Source organism: Takifugu flavidus, chromosome 16 (assembly GCF_003711565.1).
Source record: "Takifugu flavidus isolate HTHZ2018 chromosome 16, ASM371156v2, whole genome shotgun sequence".
Taxonomy (NCBI): domain Eukaryota; kingdom Metazoa; phylum Chordata; class Actinopteri; order Tetraodontiformes; family Tetraodontidae; genus Takifugu; species Takifugu flavidus.
In genome coordinates this window covers 754,077-772,827 of record NC_079535.1, presented here as the reverse complement: position 1 = coordinate 772,827, position 18,751 = coordinate 754,077, and the positions used below count along the sequence as shown (strand labels likewise).

General features: G+C 46.8%; 4 protein-coding genes and 1 pseudogene across 5 annotated transcripts; 4 read left to right on the top strand and 1 right to left on the bottom strand.

The window, feature by feature from the left end:
* The first annotated feature begins 5,113 nt into the window (after nucleotides 1-5,113).
* On the top strand, nucleotides 5,114-6,475 carry LOC130540210 (interferon-inducible GTPase 5-like). Its single transcript, XM_057059199.1, has 2 exons — nucleotides 5,114-5,675; nucleotides 5,757-6,475. The coding sequence occupies exons 1-2, from the start codon at nucleotides 5,129-5,131 to the stop codon at nucleotides 6,386-6,388; spliced, it is 1,179 nt and encodes a 392-aa protein (XP_056915179.1). The 5' UTR covers nucleotides 5,114-5,128; the 3' UTR covers nucleotides 6,389-6,475.
* A 185-nt stretch (nucleotides 6,476-6,660) lies between these two features.
* LOC130540209 (interferon-inducible GTPase 5-like) lies at nucleotides 6,661-9,046 on the top strand (annotated as a pseudogene).
* Nucleotides 9,047-10,699: 1,653 nt separating this feature from the next.
* LOC130513017 (interferon-inducible GTPase 5-like) lies at nucleotides 10,700-12,114 on the bottom strand (the record flags this gene model as incomplete). The annotated part of the gene is made up of 2 exons (XM_057011558.1): nucleotides 10,700-11,507; nucleotides 11,589-12,114. Coding segments are annotated over 2 exons (1,170 nt in total), but the record flags the coding sequence as incomplete, so codon positions are not given.
* A 998-nt stretch (nucleotides 12,115-13,112) lies between these two features.
* Nucleotides 13,113-14,887, top strand: LOC130540207 (T-cell-specific guanine nucleotide triphosphate-binding protein 2-like). 2 transcript variants are annotated; one of them, XM_057059197.1, is made up of 3 exons: nucleotides 13,115-13,734; nucleotides 13,813-14,183; nucleotides 14,624-14,887. In XM_057059197.1, the coding sequence occupies exons 1-3, from the start codon at nucleotides 13,122-13,124 to the stop codon at nucleotides 14,729-14,731; spliced, it is 1,092 nt and encodes a 363-aa protein (XP_056915177.1). In that variant the 5' UTR covers nucleotides 13,115-13,121; the 3' UTR covers nucleotides 14,732-14,887. The 2 variants fall into 2 exon arrangements, with proteins under 2 accessions (XP_056915176.1, XP_056915177.1); XM_057059196.1 differs by having other exon boundaries at nucleotides 13,113-13,734; nucleotides 13,813-14,817.
* Nucleotides 14,888-14,919: 32 nt separating this feature from the next.
* On the top strand, nucleotides 14,920-18,694 carry LOC130540208 (interferon-inducible GTPase 5-like). The gene is made up of 4 exons (XM_057059198.1): nucleotides 14,920-15,099; nucleotides 15,505-16,057; nucleotides 16,139-18,475; nucleotides 18,549-18,694. Exons 2-3 carry the CDS (start codon nucleotides 15,511-15,513, stop codon nucleotides 16,777-16,779), a joined length of 1,188 nt encoding a protein of 395 aa, XP_056915178.1. The 5' UTR covers nucleotides 14,920-15,099; nucleotides 15,505-15,510; the 3' UTR covers nucleotides 16,780-18,475; nucleotides 18,549-18,694.
* Nucleotides 18,695-18,751: the final 57 nt, after the last annotated feature.

Below are 18,751 nucleotides of genomic sequence, written 5' to 3'. Positions count from 1 at the left end.
CATCGGCGGAGATGGGCCCTGGTAGACGGCACTGCGATCTCCAGCTCCTGCTGGGGGAACAGAGGGGGTTGGTAGCCAGGAAACATTGAAAGGGGGACATACCAGTAGCAGAGCTCTCCATGGCGTTGAGGGAGTATTCCACCCACGGCAGGAACTTGGACCAGGAGGCAGGATTGCTGGTGGTCACGCAGCGCAGGGCCGCCTCCAAAGCCTGGTTGGCCCGTTCGGCTTGTCCGTTGGACTGGGGGTGGTACCCAGAGGACAGGCTGACCGTGGCCCCAATCCCCTTGCAGAAGGCCTGCCACACCCTAGAAGTGAATTGGGGGCCACGGTCAGAGACCACGTCAAGGGGGATCCCATGGAGACGTACAACGTGGGAGACCAGGAGTTCAGCTGTTTCTGCAGCAGAAGGGAGTTTGGGGAGGGCGACAAAGTGGACCCCCTTGGAGAAGCGGTCCACAATGGTCAGGATGGTGTCGTTCCCCTGCGAGACGGGGAGGCCCGTCACAAAATCCAGGGCTACGTGAGACCAGGGTCGACTGGGGACGGGAAGGGGGTGCAGAAGGCCTGCTGGCGAGCGATGGGAGGCCTTGCTGCGGGCACAGACCGTGCAGGCGCGCACAAACTCCCGAACATCCTCTTGGAGGTTGGGCCACCAGAAGCGCCGCTGCACAAACTCTCGCCGTCCGACGCACGCCAGGATGGCAGGCGAAACAACTGGAGTGGCCCCACTCTAGCACCTGCGGCCGGACGGAGGAAGGCACGAACATTCGGCCCTGAGGCCCGTTCCCAGGATCTGGCTCGTCTCTCTGGGCTTGCTCGACGGCCGTCTCGATCGGCCAGGAGATGACCCCTATGACCCGGGCCGGGGAACGATGGTGTCAGGGTCCCTGGGGGCGCCGGGGAATTCCTCCGGAAACTGGCGGGAGAGGGCATCAGCCCGGATATTCTTGGAACCAGGACGGAAAGTGAGGGTGAAATCAAACCGACTGAAGAAGAGAGCCCAGCGGCCCTGTCTGGGATTGAGTCTCTTGGCCGTTCTCACGTAGGTCAAGTTCTTATGGTCCGACCACACAAGGAACGGGTGCTTTGCTCCCTCCAGCCAGTGTCTCCACTCCACCAAGGCTCCATAGACCGCCAGAAGTTCCCTGTTGCCCACATCGTAATTTCGTTCAGCCGGATCAAAACGGCGGGAAAAGTAGGCACATGGGTGAATCTTCTGGTCTGCCTCGGACCGCTGGGAGAGGACTGCCCCGATGCCCGCGTCCGAAGCATCGACCTCGACGATGAACTGCCGAGCGGGGTCTGGATGGGCGAGCACCGGAGCCGTCGTGAACCTGTCCTTGAGGGCCGAGAAGGCGGTCTCAGCCTCCGGTGTCCAGGCGAAAGGGCGCGAGGTGGAGGTGAGAGCGGAGAGAGGGGCAGCCACTTGACTGAACCCTTTGATGAACCGCCGGATGAACCCGGCGAACCCAAGGAACCGGCGAAGCTGAGTGCGGTCGGTGGGACGTGGCCACTCCACCACAGCCTGGATCTTGGCCGGATCTGCGCGCACCCGCCCCTCCTCCACGATGTAGCCGAGGTACCCCACTGAGGCGGAGTGGAAGACGCACTTCTCGGCTTTGATGAATAGTCGGTTCTCCAAAAGCCGTTGTAGGACCAGGCGAACATGCTGGTGGTGCTCCTCCATGGTGCGGGAGAAGATCAAGATGTCGTCCAAGTAGACCACCACAAAGACGTTGATCATGTCCCGGAGCACATCGTTGACCAACTCCTGGAAGACGGCGGGGGCGTTGGAGAGGCCGAAGGGCATGACCAGGTATTCGAAGTGCCCGAGGTGTGTGTTGAAGGCGGTCTTCCATTCGTCCCCTTTCCTGATCCGCACCAAGTGGTAAGCGTTGCGGAGGTCTAACTTAGTGAACACCCGGGCATGAGTGAGAGGCTCGAACGTGGACTCATAAGGGGAAGAGGGTACTTGTTCTTAACGTGATGTTGTTAAGTTTGCGGAAGTCGATGCAGGGCCTCAGGCCGCCATCCTTCTTGGCTACAAAAGAAGAAACCTGCAGCTAAGGGGGATGACGATGGTCTTATGATCCCAGAGGCAAGGGATTCAGTGATGTAATTGCGCATCACCTCCTTCTCTGGGATGGAGAGATTGTAAAGTCGACCCGTGGGGTAGGGAGCCCCGGGAGGAGGTCGATGGGGCAATCATAGGGCCGGTGAGGGGGAAGGGACAGAGCATTGTCCTTACTGAACACTGGGGCTAAATCATTGTAGATAGGGGGAACACCAGTGAGATCCGGGGAGTGAGCGCGGGCCTGGGATTACTGGATGGAGAGGGGGGCGGAGCGAAGGCAGTTGGCGTGACAGGCCACGCTCCACCCCAGGATCCGACCCGAAGCCCATGAGATGTGGGGGTCGTGCCTTTCCAACCACGGTCTTCCTAACACGAGTGGAGCGGTGGGGGCGTGCAAAACCAGGAAAGGTGTACTCTCTATGTGATTACCCGAGGGTTAGGGTGAGTGGGATGGTGCGATGCGTGATGTTACCCAGAGAGCGGCCATCGATCGCCTGGGGGGACAGGGAGCGATCGAGAGGAACCAGGGGAATGCCAGCTTGACGCGCGAGAGAAAAGTCCATCAGGGACTCATCAGCCCCAGAGTCAATGAGAACACTCACCGGAATAGACTCCTTATCCCAGGAGAGGGTTGCGGGGAAGAGGCGGTTGTGTTGCTCGGTGGGTTGGGGAATCACAGCTCGCTCGGCTCACCAGTACTCCCCCTACTGGTGAGCAGGCCCTTTTGGTCGGACGGGGCAGGCTTGGATGAAGTGGCCGTTGTTTCCGCAGTACAGGCACAACTGGTCTCGGAGTCTTTGCTCCCGCTCCTGCCGTGAGAGACGGGACCGGCCGATCTGCATGGGTTCCTCTCTGACTCTGGGGGAGGGTGAGCTGGGGATTGCAAGAGGATGTGAGGAGGCGGGGCGGCAGTGCTGGTAAGGGAGAAGTCAGGGACAGAGGAAGTGCGGTGGGAGAGTTGTCGGGTAGAACCGCCCGCACGTTGGGCGGCGCTTCCTGGCGGCGCTCCCGTAGTCGTTCCCATCTGGAGCGAGAGGGTGATCAGCTCGTTGAGTGACGAGGGGCGGTCTCTCACAATCAGGTCCTTGATTGCCTCACTCAGGCCCCGTCGATAGGCGCTACGGAGCGCGGTCTCGCCCCAGCGGCTCTCTGCAGCCAGGATGCGGAACTCAAGGGTGTACTCCGCAACTGACCGTGACCCCTGCTGGAGAGCGAGCAGACGACTCGCGGCGTCTTCACCGTAGGTGGGGTGCTCGAAACAGCCTTGAACTCCCTCCCGTCGAAAGCGCGCTGTCTGATACTGAGGAGAGGTGCGGGGTCCAGGTCGACGGCAGCTATGGCCCAGCTCAATGCCTTGTCGGCCAGGAGGGAGGTTATAAATCCAACCTTGGCCTCATCGGAAACAAATCTGGAGGGCTGATGGCGGAAGAGCAGCTCACATTGGTGGAGGAACCCCTTGCCCAGGTCGAAATCCCCGCCGAACACACGGGGGCTGGCAAGGTTGGGCTCGGCTCGGGGAGAAAGCGGGAGAGATGGTTCTGATGGAGCAGCCCCCACCGGGGTCGCTGCCTAGCTTCGAATAATGGAAGCCAAAACGGTTGCCATGGCGGACATCTGGTTGGAGAGGGCGGACAGGGTACTGGAGGTGGTCTGAGAGGAGCTCTGGAGCTCGGAAATCTTCCCCTGGATTGTGGGGAAGGCCTTGGTTAGCTCCGACTGAAGGGAGGAGAGCTGGGCAGAGTGGGCCTCCACTCTACTTTCGAGGGGGGAGGGTAACGTGGGGTCCTAGGGCCGCCCGGTTGCCCCGGGGTTCCACCTTGACTCATCTTGGCTTGATCTTTCTGTTACGCTCGAGAGGACTGGCGGTCAAGTGTGGCGGAACCCCAAAGAAGGCAGACAGACACGGGAATTAAAAGTAAACTCTGAAGGTTTAATGAAGCAAAAAAAAACCAGGAGGGAAGAAACTAAATGAGAGAGGCCGAGACAAACTATTGGTGCGTGATGCGGCAGACGAACCAAGTTCGAGATCCAGGGGCGAGAGTCTGGGGGGTCCAAGTGTCCAGAGGATAGGAGAAATCCGTCCGAGGAAGGGGAAGAGGAAGAGGTCAGAGGAAGAGGGGCTAGGCAGGTTGCAGAGGAGTTGCAGAGGAGTTGCAGAGGAGTCGCTGGAAGACGCAGGGAGTCGCTGGGGAGCCTGGAGAGATGCTGGGTCCACGGGACGTGTTGCCAAAAACATCAGCAAGATCAAGCACTGGCCTGAGTGCATAGGGGCCTTTTATGGGTGCAGAGTCGTTGGGCGGATTGGGTGCAGCTGCAGGAGAGGGCCCAGGTGGTGGTGGTTGAGCTGATTGCCCAGGTGGGGCCAGAGTAGGAGTCACAACAGAAGCCACACCACAACCCGGCCACTTTCGAGCCTGACCAATGACCTGTTGCCTCTTGAGCATTTTTCGCAAACCAGTATTCCAGGAACCATAAAGGCGGAGCTTTTACCTCCCCCTGCTGGCCTAAACATTGTCCCCTTTCACTTTCACTTGTAATCAGCTGTTTTTTTCCTCTGGGTTTAGACAGAAAGAGAAACTGTAAAACTGTATCTCTTTTACAATGCAAAATGAACACAATCATAGAATAACAACAGCTTTGGCAGATGTATTGTATTGTATTTTAGCAAATGGATTTTGTACGTCAGTCTTGTAATATTACCACATTAAAAAACAAAAGCAAACTTAGGAATTATTGTGATTAATAACCCTGTTATACACATCCTGAGCATCCTCAGTAAGCATGTCTAGGAAATTGTGGAGAGCTCTTTCAGTGATTTCATGAGAAAGTTTTCTTGCTACCAGGATTATTGCAGTAGTCTTACTGGTGCTAGTGACAGCTCTATGTCATCCGTGTGTGCATATGTACATGGTTAAGCTCATGTGATTATTTAGAGGCATATACAATATGTGTGTCTGCTATATAACTCTGTTGGATTATCTGTTGGGATGATTTCACGTTTGTCTGACTTTTACATTGTAACTGTCGGTTGCTTTGTGTGTACAGGTCATCATGGCTGATTTCCTGGACACTACAGAAATCAGAGAAGCTCTGCAAAATAACAATCAAGCTTTAGCTGTTGATAAAATCAAAAAGCTTCTGGAGAGGGCAGCAAACACTCCTCTTAATATCGGCATTACAGGAGAGTCTGGCTCTGGAAAATCCTCCTTTGTCAATGCCTTTAGAGGTGTGGACCACCGGGACGATCAAGCTGCTCCTACAGATGTTGTAGAAACCACCACAGAAGTTAGAGCATACCCTCATCCAAGCTATCCCAATGTTACCCTCTGGGATCTTCCTGGTATTGGTACCACCAGGTTTCCAGCTGATCAGTACCTGAAGCATGTTGGGTTTGAAAGGTTTGATTTCTTCATCATCATCTCAGATAGTCGCTTTAGAGAAAATGATGTGAAGCTTGCAAAAGAGATCCAGAAGATGGGGGAAAAGTTCTACTTCGTGCGCTCCAAGGTTGACAACGATCTGCAGAATGCACAAAGGAGTCAGAGAAACTTTGATGCAGAGCAGACTCTCGCGCTTATTCGTGAAAACTGCAAAGAAGGTACAAAAGTCCTGAATCCTGTACATATGTGTGTCTTCATGTGGAGTAGCAATGATGATGATGTCATTTCCTGGGACACAGGTCTTCTGAAGGAAGGTGTGCAGGCTCCTCAGGTCTTCCTGCTGTCCAACTTTGAGCTTCGGCGCCATGACTTCCATCGTCTCCATGCGACCCTGGAGAGAGAACTTCCAGAACACAAGCGGGATGCTCTTCTGTTTGCCATGCCCAACATGAGCCTGGAGATCATCGAGAAGAAGAAAGAGGCCTTCAAGTCAAAAATCCCTCACTATGCTTTTGTGTCTGCTGCGTGTGCAGCGGTACCACTTCCTGGACTTTCTGCTGCTTTTGATGCTGATCTCATAGCTAGTGTTGTACAGCAGTACAAAACTTGTTTTGGGCTGGACCGACCTTCACTGCAGCGACTCGTTGCCATTACTGGTGTACCACTGGTAGATCTTACTATCATCAGTTCACCGTTAACTTTAGACAACATAAATACTGATTTAGTATTAAATCTAATGAGCCAATCATCAGCTATCTCCAGTCTAACTGAAAGAAGGGAAAGCTATAGTTTCATTCCGTTATTCGGAATCCTGGTAGCAAAAAAACGTTCTTATGAAATCACTGAAAGAGCTCTCCACAATTTCCTAGACATGCTTACTGAAGATGCTCAGGATGTGTGTAACAGGTTTATTAATCACATTAATTCCTAAGTTTGGTTTTGTTGTTTAATGTGGTAATATTACAAGACTGACGTACAAAATCCATTTGCTAAAATACAATACAATACATCTGCCAAAGCTGTGTTGTTTTCTACGATTGTGTTCATTTTGCATTGTAAAAGAGATACAGTTTTACAGTTTCTGTTTCTGTCTTTCTGTCTAAACCCAGAGGAAAAAAACAGCTGATTACAAGAAGGCTTTACACTTTCAATGTCCCTATTCAGAGCGAACAAGTGAAAGTGAAGGGGACAATGTTTAGGCCAGCAGGGGGAGGAAAAGCCTCCGCCTTTATGGTTCCTGGAAATCAGCTGGCTTGTGAAAAATGCTCAAGAGGCAACAGGTCATTGGTCAGGCTCAAAAGTGGGCTGGGTTGTGGTGTGGCTTCTTCTCTAAAGCCAGAGAGGATCGTCAGTCACTGGGAGATTGCTTCTGCCAAAACTTCTTTTGGTGAGTGTGAGCAGCTAACATCTGCTTCTGCTTCTGATCTTATACTAATGTTTATCACCAACAGGTCCACAGACACAGACAATCTTTACTCTCAGGTCACAAAAAGTTTTTTGGATTTTTTTTTTAGAGTGCATACATTCCAACTAGTTTCCATAAACTTTTGACAGTCGGCAAGTCCACAACTTGTGCGCTCAGCGTATTATTGCAGTAGTCTTACTGGTGCCAGTGACAGCTCTATGTCATCCGTGTGTGCATATGTACATGGTTAAGCTCATGTGATTATTTAGAGGCATGGACAATGTGTGTGTCTGCTATATAACTGTTGGATTATCTGTTGGGATGATTTCACGTTTGTCTGACTTTTACAGTGTAACTGTCGGCTTTGCTTTGTGTGTACAGGTCATCATGGCTGATTCCCTTGACACTACAGAAATCAAAGAAGCTCTGCAAAATAACAATCAAGCTTTAGCTGTTGATAAAATCAAAAAGCTTCTGGAGAGGGCAGCAAACACTCCTCTTAATATTGGCATTACAGGAGAGTCCGGCTCTGGAAAATCCTCCTTTGTCAATGCCTTTAGAGGTGTGGACCACCGGGACGATCAAGCTGCTCCGACAGGTGTTGTAGAAACCACCACAGAAGTTAGAGCATACCCTCATCCAAGCTATCCCAATGTTACCCTCTGGGATCTTCCTGGTATTGGTACCACCAGGTTTCCAGCTGATCAGTACCTAAAGCATGTTGGGTTTGAAAGGTTTGATTTCTTCATCATCATCTCAGATACTCGCTTTAGAGAAAATGATGTGAAGCTTGCAAAAGAGATCCAGAAGATTGGGAAAAAGTTCTACTTCGTGCGCTCCAAGGTTGACAACGATCTGCAGAATGCACAAAGGAGTCAGAGAAACTTTGATGCAGAGCAGACTCTCACACTTATTTGTGAAAACTGCGAAGAAGGTACAAAAGTCCTGAATCCTGTACATATGTGTGTCTTCATGTGGAGTGGCAATGATGATGATGTCATTTCCTGGGACACAGGTCTTCTGAAGGAAGGTGTGCAGGCTCCTCAGGTCTTCCTGCTGTCCAACTTTGAGCTTCGGCGCCATGACTTCCATCGCCTCCATGCGACCCTGGAGAGAGAACTTCCAGAACACAAGCGGGATGCTCTTCTGTTGCCATGCCCAACATGAGCCTGGAGATCATCGAGAAGAAGAAAGAGGCATTTAAGTCAAAAATCCCTCATTATGCTTTTGTGTCTGCTGCGTGTGCAGCGGTACCACTTCCTGTGCTTTCTGTTGCTGTTGATGGTGCTCTGATAGCTGATGTTGTACAGCAGTACAAAAATGGTTTTGGTCTGGACCGACCTTCACTGCAGCGGCTTGCTGACAGCACAGGTGTACCGCTGGAAGATCTGACCTCAGTTGTCCGCTCACCACTCAGTTTAAACACCATTGATATGGCATTTATCTTAAAACTTCTACTTCAGTCAGCAGCTGTTGCTGGCTCAATGCTAGCAGTGGAAGGCCTGAAATATATTCCATTATTTGGAACCTTGGTAGCAGCGACTCTCTCTTATAAAGTCACTGAAAAAGCTCTGCTAGATTTCCTCCACATGCTGGCTGAAGATGCTCAGAACATGTTTCAAAGGGCCCTCTGTTGCATGAACTCCTCAGTGTGAGAGACAGTTAAGTAAAAGTCCCGTTTTGGCTTTCAAATAATCAAATCAATAATCAGGACTCCCCGGGGAATCATGTTAAACAGTGAATAGCATACAATGTCCTGTATGAAACAATTAATCATATTTTTAATATTATGAATTTTTAATATGTGTTAGATCACAATGTCTTGTGAGACAACCAAGGCTAAATTTGTGATTTTGCAACAAGATGGATTTTTTATTCTTTAATAAAAAGTCAAAAAATATTCAGCTTTCCTTCTTTCTTCCACTCATGAAAGTTTCTCATGTTTCTGTCAGGTTGAATCAAATCTTCATATCAAACTCGTGAGTCACTCACTAAAATTGTTCTCCAAAATGTTCCATTTGTGTTGCTGTCATGTTTTTATAGTTCATGTGTTGTGAGAGTGTCACCATCAGATGAAGCAGATCATGAAATGTGAAATGTAAACTTTAGCCATAGCATATTTTGGGCAATAAATAATTATAATGAATGTACTCATGCTTACAGTCATAAAAGCATTGTGGTATTTGACTCTGCCTTCTTGTGTCTGTGTTGATGAGGCCTCGGGATTCTCATTATGGATAGAGATGGCTAAAATGGTCAGTATCCTGTAATGCTAAAAGGGTATGCATGACACCATCCCTTAATTTATCTGATCAAGTAATACAGGTTTATCCCAAAATTTATTGTGTGGTATCTGAAATGTAGATGTGGTTAACTCAGGTTGTAGTACTTGTCACAGCAATATATGCAACTTTACATTTCACACCGTGGCTCTCTCAGATGCTTTCCCTCACTTGTGCCTGGCTGTTCATGTGAGCTCACGTGAACAGCCAGGCACAAGTTCTAAATATCACAGAACTGGTGGCACAGCAGCAAGGAAGCACTTAAACCAGCAGGAAAAAGCTTCACTTGGTTGCATTCAAATACCTGGTACTCAAATGCTAAAGGGAATTCTTACAATTCCCAAAGGCAAAACGGGAAGCAGCAACAAAACAACTCTTACTATAATACAACAGAAACTTGCACTTTGTGAACACGATCACCACATTGTACGTACAACTAAGCATCAACTCCTGTGGTACACTATTGGAGATGAACGTTAAACATTTGGTGAGTATATAGTTTCCCCACCTACTTTTGCCCAAAATGATGCTGATTTTATTATTCCACGTTTTTGGAGTCCAAGGTTCCGTTGTTGTGTGTTGCTGTGGTCCTGCTTGTTCCTTCCTGCAGGGGGCGTGGAGGAGCTGGTAGTTTGCTTCAGCTGGCGCTGCAGGCAGGCGCTCCTGTCGGCAATCTCCATCAGGCCACCTATTTAAGGACGGAGCGCCTGTCTACCAGCGTCGGAGAATTATCGTGTTTTGCATGGTAAAGCTGACGCCTGTTTCCTCATCATTGGTATTTTGAAACTCGTTGAAACGCTTCTCACTGCTCGTTCGAGGTCTCCATGCTGGAGTGGAGAACACGCAAGAACTGATTCCCGCATATTGGCTCCCAGTGCACCCCGGAAGGCTGGATGAGTGCTTCCCCTGCGGTCCCGGAGGACCGTCAAATTGATCTTTTAATAAATAATTTGTGTTTAGACTTTATTCCCACTGCCTTTTTGCCTGCTTTCGGGTCCAGGAAAAAACGTAGACCTAACACACGATCTTTGCCTTGTCTGAGGAATATGTTACGATAAAATCCATCCTCCTTTCTTTTCTCATGAAGACTTTAATGTTGTACAGTTGATCTCTGCATTTCAGTTTCATCAATCAGTCCTTTTCTATTAACATAGAAAACATAGATTTTACAAATGACGATTCTTAGCTTTAACTGCTTGTGTTTTTGGTCTGTATCCCCACCCATGCAACCCACCATGTCATCGGTTCTTAGTTCTGGGACCTGTTTAGCCCAGCTCAAGGTTAGTGTTTTCATGGAAGGTGTTTGGGATTGGTTTGGAAGGTGGAAAAACAAAGAACTGGTGGTAAGACAGGCATCTTCTTCAACCCAGCCATGGAACCTCTTGAGTGGAAAGGTGGGACAGCTCGGTTTTTGGTTAAAGTGGCAAAAGTTGTTGATTGTAGTATGCCATAAAATGGTCCTATAGCTACATTTAGGCATGCAAAAATTTCATGTGTGAAATTCCACATGCATAAAACACTAAACATACATAAAACAAAGTAAAAAAAACTGTACTACTGGTATCTTGAATATAATGTTCAATTTTACTCATTTCAATATCTTTCACAAGACAAAATGTTTTTAGGCATGAGTGTAAGAAAAATGGTTCCCATGTTGGCCTTACAATAAGCTGGTGACTCATTCAGGTTCTACCCTGCAGCTGATGGATGAAGAATGCTTCACACTGAGGAGTTCATGCAACAGAGGGCCCTTTCAAACACGTTCTGAGCATCTTCAGCCAGCATGTGGAGGAAATCCAGCAGAGCTTTTTCAGTGACTTTATAAGAGAGAGTCGATGCTACCAAGGTTCCAAATAATGGAATAAATTTCAAGCCTTCCTCTGCTACCATTGAGCCAGCAACAGCTGCTGACGGAAGTAGAAGTTTTAAGATAAATGCCTTATCAGTGGTGTTTAAACTGAGTGGTGAGCGGACAACTGAGGTCAGATCTTCCAGCGGTACACCTGTGCTGTCAGCAAGCCGCTGCAGTGAAGGTCCGTCCAGACCAAAACCAGTTTTGTACTGCTGTACAACACCAGCTATCAGAGCACCATCAACAGCAACAGAAAGCCCAGGAGCTGGTACCGCTGCACACGCAGCAGACACAAAAGCATAATGAGGGATTTTTGACTTAAATGCCTCTTTCTTCTTCTTCTCGATGATCTCCAGGCTCATGTTGGGCATGGCAAACAGAAGAGCATCCTGCTTGTGTTCTGGAAGTTCTCTCTCCAGGGTCGCATGGAGGCGATGGAAGTCATGGCGCCGAAGCTCAAAATTGGACAGCAGGAAGACCTGAGGAGCCTGCACACCTTCCTTCAGAAGACCTGTGTCCCAGGAAATGACATCATCATCATTGCCACTCCACATGAAGACACACATATGTACAGGATTCAGAACTTTTGTACCTTCTTTGCAGTTTTCACGAATAAGTGCGAGAGTCTCCTCTGCATCAAAATTTCTCTGACTCCTTTGTGGATTCTGCAGATCGTTGTCAACCTTGGAGAGCACGAAGTAGAACTTTTTCCCAATCTTCTGGATCTCTTTTGCAAGCTTCACATCATTTTCTCTAAAGCGAGTATCTGAGATGATGATGAAGAAATCAAACCTTTCAAACCCAACATGCTTCAGGTACTGATCAGCTGGAAACCTGGTGGTACCAATACCAGGAAGATCCCAGAGGGTAACATTGGGATAGCTTGGATGAGGGTATGCTCTAACTTCTGTGGTGGTTTCTACAACACCTGTCGGAGAAGCTTGATCGTCCCGGTGGTCCACACCTCTAAAGGCATTGACAAAGGAGGATTTTCCAGAGCCAGACTCTCCTGTAATGCCGATATTAAGAGGAGTGTTTGCTGCCCTCTCCAGAAGCTTTTTGATTTTATCAACAGCTAAAGCTTGATTGTTATTTTGCAGAGCTTCTTTGTTATATAGCAGTTATATAGCAGACACACACATTGTCCATGCCTCTAAATAATCACATGACCTTAACCATGTACATATGCACACACGGATGACCGAGCTGTCATTAGCACCAGTAAGACTACTGCAATAATACGCTGAGCGCACAAGTTGTGGACTTGCCGACTGTCAAAAGTTTTTGGAAACCAGTTGGAATGTATGCACTCTAAAAAAAATTATCCAAACACTTTTTTTGTGTCCTGAGAGTAAAGATCATCTGTGTCTGTGGACCTGTTGCTAATGGTGATAAACATTAGTATAAGATCAGAAGCAGAAGCAGACGTTAGCTGCTCACACTCACTTAAAGAAGTTTTGGCAGAAGCAATCTCCCAGTGACTGACGATCCTCTCTGGCTTCAGAGATGAAGCCGCACCACAACCCGGCCCACTTTCGAGCCTAACCAATGACCTGTTGCCTCTTGAGCATTTTTCGCAAACCAGCTGATTTCCAGGAACCATAAAGCCGGAGGCTTTTCCTCCCCCTGCTGGCGTAAACATTGTCCCCTTTCACTTTCACTTGTAATCAGCTGTTTTTTTCCTCTGGGTTTAGACAGAAAGACAGAAAGAGAAACTGTAAAACTGTATCTCTTTTACAATGCAAAATGAACACAATTGTAGAATAACAATAGCTTTGGCAGATGTATTGTTTTGTATTTTAGGAAATGGATTTCGTACGTCAGTCTTGTAATATTACCACATTAAACAACAAAACCATACTTAGGAATTAATGTGATTAATAACCCTGTTATACACATCCTGAGCATCCTCAGTAAGCATGTCTAGGAAATTGTGGAGAGCTCTTTCAGTGATTTCATAAGAAAGTTTTCTTGCTACCAGGATTATTGCAGTAGTCTTACTGGTGCTAGTGACAGCTCTATGTCATCCGTGTGTGCATATGTACATGGTTAAGCTCATGTGATTATTTATAGGCATGGACAATGTGTGTTTCTGCTATATAACTCTGTTGGATTATCTGTTGGGATGATTTCACGTTTGTCTGACTTTTACATTGTAACTGTCGGCTTTGCTTCGTGTGTACAGGTCATCATGGCTGATTTCCTGGACACTACAGAAATCAGAGAAGCTCTGCAAAATAACAATCAAGCTTTAGCTGTTGATAAAATCAAAAAGCTTCTGGAGAGGGCAGCAAACACTCCTCTTAATATCGGCATTACAGGAGAGTCTGGCTCTGGAAAATCCTCCTTTGTCAATGCCTTTAGAGGTGTGGACCACCGGGACGATCAAGCTGCTCCGACAGGTGTTGTAGAAACCACCACAGAAGTTAGAGCATACCCTCATCCAAGCTATCCCAATGTTACCCTCTGGGATCTTCCTGGTATTGGTACCACCAGGTTTCCAGCTGATCAGTACCTGAAGCATGTTAGGTTTGAAAGGTTTGATTTCTTCATCATCATCTCAGATACTCGCTTTAGAGAAAATGATGTGAAGCTTGCACAAGAGATCCAGAAGATGGGGAAAAAGTTCTACTTCGTGCTCTCCAAGGTTGACAACGATCTGCAGAATGCACAAAGGAGTCAGAGAAACTTTGATGCAGAGCAGACTCTCGCACTTATTCGTGAAAACTGCGAAGAAGGTACAAAAGTCCTGAATCCTGTACATATGTGTGTCTTCATGTGGAGTGGCAATGATGATGTCATTTCCTGGGACACAGGTCTTCTGAATGAAGGTGTGCAGGCTCCTCAGGTCTTCCTGCTGTCCAACTTTGAGCTTCGGGCGCATGACTTCCATCGCCTCCATGCGACCCTGGAGAGAGAACTTCCAGAACACAAGCGGGATGCTCTTCTGGTTTCTTTGGCCAACATGAGCCTGGGAGATCACGAGAAGAAGAAAGAGGCCTTCAAGTCAAAAATCCCTCACTATGCTTTTGTGTCTGCAGCTTGTGCAGCAGTAACACTTCCTGGGCTTTCTGCTGCTGCTGTTGATGCTGATCTCATAGCTGGTGTTGTACAGCAGTACAAAACTGGTTTTGGGCTGGACCAACCTTCACTGCAGCGACTCGTTGCCATTACTGGTGTACCACTGGTAGATCTTACTATCATCAGTTCACCGTTAACTTTAGACAACATAAATACTGATTTAGTATTAAATCTAATGAGCCAATCATCAGCTATCTCCAGTCTAACTGAAACAAGGGAAAGCTATAGTTTCATTCCATTATTCGGAATCCTGGTAGCAAGAAAACTTTCTTATGAAATCACTGAAAGAGCTCTCCACAATTTCCTAGACATGCTTACTGAGGATGCTCAGGATGTGTATAACAGGGTTATTAATCACATTAATTCCTAAGTATGGTTTTGTTGTTTAATGTGGTAATATTACAAGACTGACGTACAAAATCCATTTGCTAAAATACAATACATCTGCCAAAGCTGTTGTTATTCTACGATTGTGTTCATTTTGCATTGTAAAAGAGATACAGTTTTACAGTTTCTCTTTCCGTCTTTCCGTCTGTCTAAACCCAGAGGAAAAAAACAGCTGATTACAAGAACACTTTACACTTTCAATGTCTCTATTCAGAGCGAACAAGTGAAAGTGAAAGGGGACAATTTTTAGGCCAAGTCTCTATGTGAGTGCCAAGTATCATTGTGTTTATTTGTATGTAAAATCAAACCATAATCTGTAGATAGAGTTATAAAATTGTCTGTTGAACACTGTTGACGAGCTAAATCCTTTATTTGATTAAAAATCAAAAAAAGATGCAGCATGATGGAAGCTGAAGCCCTGCAGCAGTTGAAGCTCTTTTTTGACCTTCCAGCAGGGGGAGGAAAAGCCTCCGGCTTTATGGTTCCTGGAAATCAGGTGGTTTGTGAAAAATGTTCAAGAGGCAACAGGTCATTGGTCAGGCTCAAAAGTGGGCCGGGTTGTGGTGCGGCTTCTTCTCTAAAGCCAGAGAGGATCGTCAGTCACTGTGAGATTGCTTCTGCCAACACTTCTTTGGGTGAGTGTGAGCAGCTAACATCTGCTTCTGATTTTATACTAATGTACTAATGTTTATCACCATTAGCAACAGGTCCACAGACACAGACAATCTTTACTCTCAGGACACAAAAAGTTTTTTGGATTTTTTTTTTAGAGTGCATACATTCCAACTAGTTTCAATAAACTTTTGACAGTCGGCAAGTCCACAACTTGTGCGCTCAGCGTATTATTGCAGTAGTCTTACTGGTGCTAGTGACAGCTCGGTCATCCGTGTGTGTATATGTACATGGTTAAGCTCATGTGATTATTTAGAGGCATGGACAATGTGTGTGTCTGCTATATAACTGTTGGATTATCTGTTGGGGTGATTTCACGTTTGTCTGACTTTTACATTGTAACTGTCGGCTTTGCTTCGTGTGTACAGGTCATCATGGCTGATTCCCTTGACACTACAGAAATCAAAGAAGCTCTTCAAAATAACAATCAAGCTTTAGCTGTTGATAAAATCAAAAAGCTTCTGGAGAAGGCAGCAAACACTCCTCTTAATATCGGCATTACAGGAGAGTCTGGCTCTGGAAAATCCTCCTTTGTCAATGCCTTTAGAGGTGTGGACCACCGGGACGATCAAGCTGCTCCGACAGGTGTTGTAGAAACCACCACAGAAGTTAGAGCATACCCTCATCCAAGCTATCCCAATGTTACCCTCTGGGATCTTCCTGGTATTGGTACCACCAGGTTTCCAGCTGATCAGTACCTGAAGCATGTTGGGTTTGAAAGGTTTGATTTCTTCATCATCATCTCAGATACTCGCTTTAGAGAAAATGATGTAAAGCTTGCAAAAGAGATCCAGAAGATGGGGAAAAAGTTCTACTTCGTGCGCTCCAAGGTTGACAACGATCTGCAGAATGCACAAAGGAGTCAGACAAACTTTGATGCAGAGCAGACTCTCGCACTTATTCGTGAAAACTGCAAAGAAGGTACAAAAGTCCTGAATCCTGTACATATGTGTGTCTTCATGTGGAGTAGCAATGATGATGATGTCATTTCCTGGGACACAGGTCTTCTGAAGGAAGGTGTGCAGGCTCCCCAGGTCTTCCTGCTGTCCAATTTTGAGCTTCGCCGCCATGACTTCCATCGCCTCCATGCAACCCTGGAGAGAGAACTTCCAGAACACAAGCGGGATGCTCTTCTGTTTGCCATGCCCAACATGAGCCTGGAGATCATCGAGAAGAAGAAAGAGGCCTTTAAGTCAAAAATCCCTCATTATGCTTTTGTGTCTGCTGCGTGTGCAGCGGTACCAGTTCTTGGGCTTTCTGTTGCTGTTGATGGTGCTCTGATAGCTGGTGTTGTACAGCAGTACAAAACTGGTTTTGCCCTGGACAGACCTTCACTGCAGCGGCTTGCTGACAGCACAGGTGTACCGCTGGAAGATCTGACCTCGGTTGTCCGCTCACCACTCAGTTTAAACAACATTGATAAGACATTTATCTTAAAACTTCTACTTCAGTCAGCAGCTGTTGCTGGCTCAATGGTAGCAGAGGAAGGCTTGAAATTTATTCCATTATTTGGAACCTTGGTAGCATCGACTCTCTCTTATAAAGTCACTGAAAACGCTCTGCTAGATTTCCTCCACATGCTGGCTGAAGATGCTCAGAACGTGTTTCAAAGGGCCCTCTGTTGCATGAACTCCTCAGTGTGAGAGACAGTTAAGTAAAAGTCCCGTTTTGGCTTTCAAATAATCAAATCAATAATCAGGACTCACTGTGGAATCATGTTAAACAGTGAATAGCATACAATGTCCTGTATGAAACAATTAATCATATTTTTAATATTATGAATTTTCAATATGTGTTAGATCACAATGTCTTTCATCTCCATGGAGACAACCAAGGCTAAATGTGTGATTTTGCAACAAGATGGATTTTTTATTCCTTTAATAAAAGTCAGAAAATATTCAGCTTTCCTTCTTTTCTTCCACTCATGAAAGTTTCTCATGTTTCTGTCAGGTTGAATCAAATCTCCCTCTCCTCTTCTTTCCTCCTCCCTCTTTCCTCCTCCTCCTCCTCCTCTCCTCTACCTTCCCTCACTCTACCTCTCCTCTCCTCTACCCCTCTCCTCTCCTACCTATCCTATCCTCTACCTGTCCTCCCACCTCTCCTCTCTCTTTACCCAGCCGCCATCAGCAGGAGGGTCCCCTACATGAGCCTGGTCCTGCTCAAGGTTTCTTCCTGTTAAAGGGGAGTTTTTCCTTGCCACTGTTGCTTGTCTGGGGTCAGGCTCTGGGATTCTGGAAAGCGCCTTGAAACTATTTTGATTGTATAAGACGCTATATAAATAAAGATTGATTGATTGATTGATTGAATCTTCATATCAAACTCGTGAGTCACTCACTAAAGTTGTTCTCCAAAAATTTCCATTTGTGTTGCTGTCATGTTTTTCTAGTTCATGTGTTGTGAGAGTGTCACCATCAGATGAAGCAGATCATGAAATGTGAAATGTAAACTTTATCCATAGCATATTTTGGGCAATCAGTAATTATAATGAATGTACTCATGCTTACAGTCATGAATGTATTGTGGTATTTGACTCTGCCTTCTTGTGTCTGTGTTGATGAGGCCTAGGGATTCTCATTATGGATAGAGAAGGCTAAAATGGTCAGTATCCTGTAATGCTAAAAGGGTATGCATGACACCATCCCTTAATTTATCTGATCAAGTAATACAGGTTTATCCAAAATTTCATTGTGTGGTATCTGAAATGTAGATGTGGTTAATTCAGGTTGTAGTACTTGTCACAGCAATATATGCAACTTTACATTTCACACCGTGGCTCTCTCAGATGCTTTCCCTCACTTGTGCCCAAGTTCTAAATATCACAGAACTGGTGGCACAGTAGCAAGGAAGCACTTAAACCAGCAGGAAAAAGCTTCACTTGGTTGCATTCAAATACCTGGTACTCAATTGCTAAAGGGAATTCTTACAATTCCCAAAGGCTCAACGGGAAGCAGCAACAATACGACTCTTTCTATAATACAACAGAAACTTGCACTTTGTGAACACGATCACCACATTGTACTTACAACTAAACATCAACTCCTGTGGTACACTATTGGAGATGAACGTCAAACATTTGGTGAGTCTATAGTTTCCCCACCTACTTTTGCCCAAAATGATGCTGATTTTACGATTCCACATTTTTGGAGTCCAAGGTTCCGTTGTTGTGTATTGCTGTGGTCCTGCTTGTTTCTTCCTGTAGGGGGCGTGGAGGTAGTTTGCTGGTAGTTTGCTTCAGCTGGCGCTGCAGGCAGGCGCTCCTGTCGGCAATCTCCATCAGGCCACCTATTTAAGGACGGAGCGCCTGTCTACCAGCGTCGGAGAATTATCGTGTTTTGCATGGTAAAGCTGACGCCTGTTTCCTCATCATTGGTATTTTGAAACTCGTTGAAACGCTTTTCACTGCTCATTCGAGGTCTCCATGCTGGAGTGGAGAACACGCAAGACCTGATTCCCGCATTGGCTCCTAGTGCACCCCGGAAGGCTGGATGAGTGCTTCCCCTGCGGTCCCGGAGGACCGTCAAATTGATCTTTTAAGAAATAATTTGTGTTTGGACTTTATTCCCACTGCCTTTTTGCCTGCTTTCGGGTCCAGGAAAAAACGTAGACCTAACACAT

Bases quoted from the DNA above. Each gene is read 5' to 3' on its own strand.
- LOC130540207 (XM_057059196.1), top strand. From the start codon at position 13,122: ATGATTTCACGTTTGTCTGACTTTTACATTGTAACTGTCGGCTTTGCT. The intron at 13,735-13,812 runs GTACAAAAGTCC...CCTGGGACACAG, and splicing joins TCGTGAAAACTGCGAAGAAG to GTCTTCTGAATGAAGGTGTG.
- LOC130540210 (XM_057059199.1), top strand. From the start codon at position 5,129: ATGGCTGATTTCCTGGACACTACAGAAATCAGAGAAGCTCTGCAAAAT. The intron at 5,676-5,756 runs GTACAAAAGTCC...CCTGGGACACAG, and splicing joins TCGTGAAAACTGCAAAGAAG to GTCTTCTGAAGGAAGGTGTG.
- LOC130540208 (XM_057059198.1), top strand. From the start codon at position 15,511: ATGGCTGATTCCCTTGACACTACAGAAATCAAAGAAGCTCTTCAAAAT. The intron at 16,058-16,138 runs GTACAAAAGTCC...CCTGGGACACAG, and splicing joins TCGTGAAAACTGCAAAGAAG to GTCTTCTGAAGGAAGGTGTG.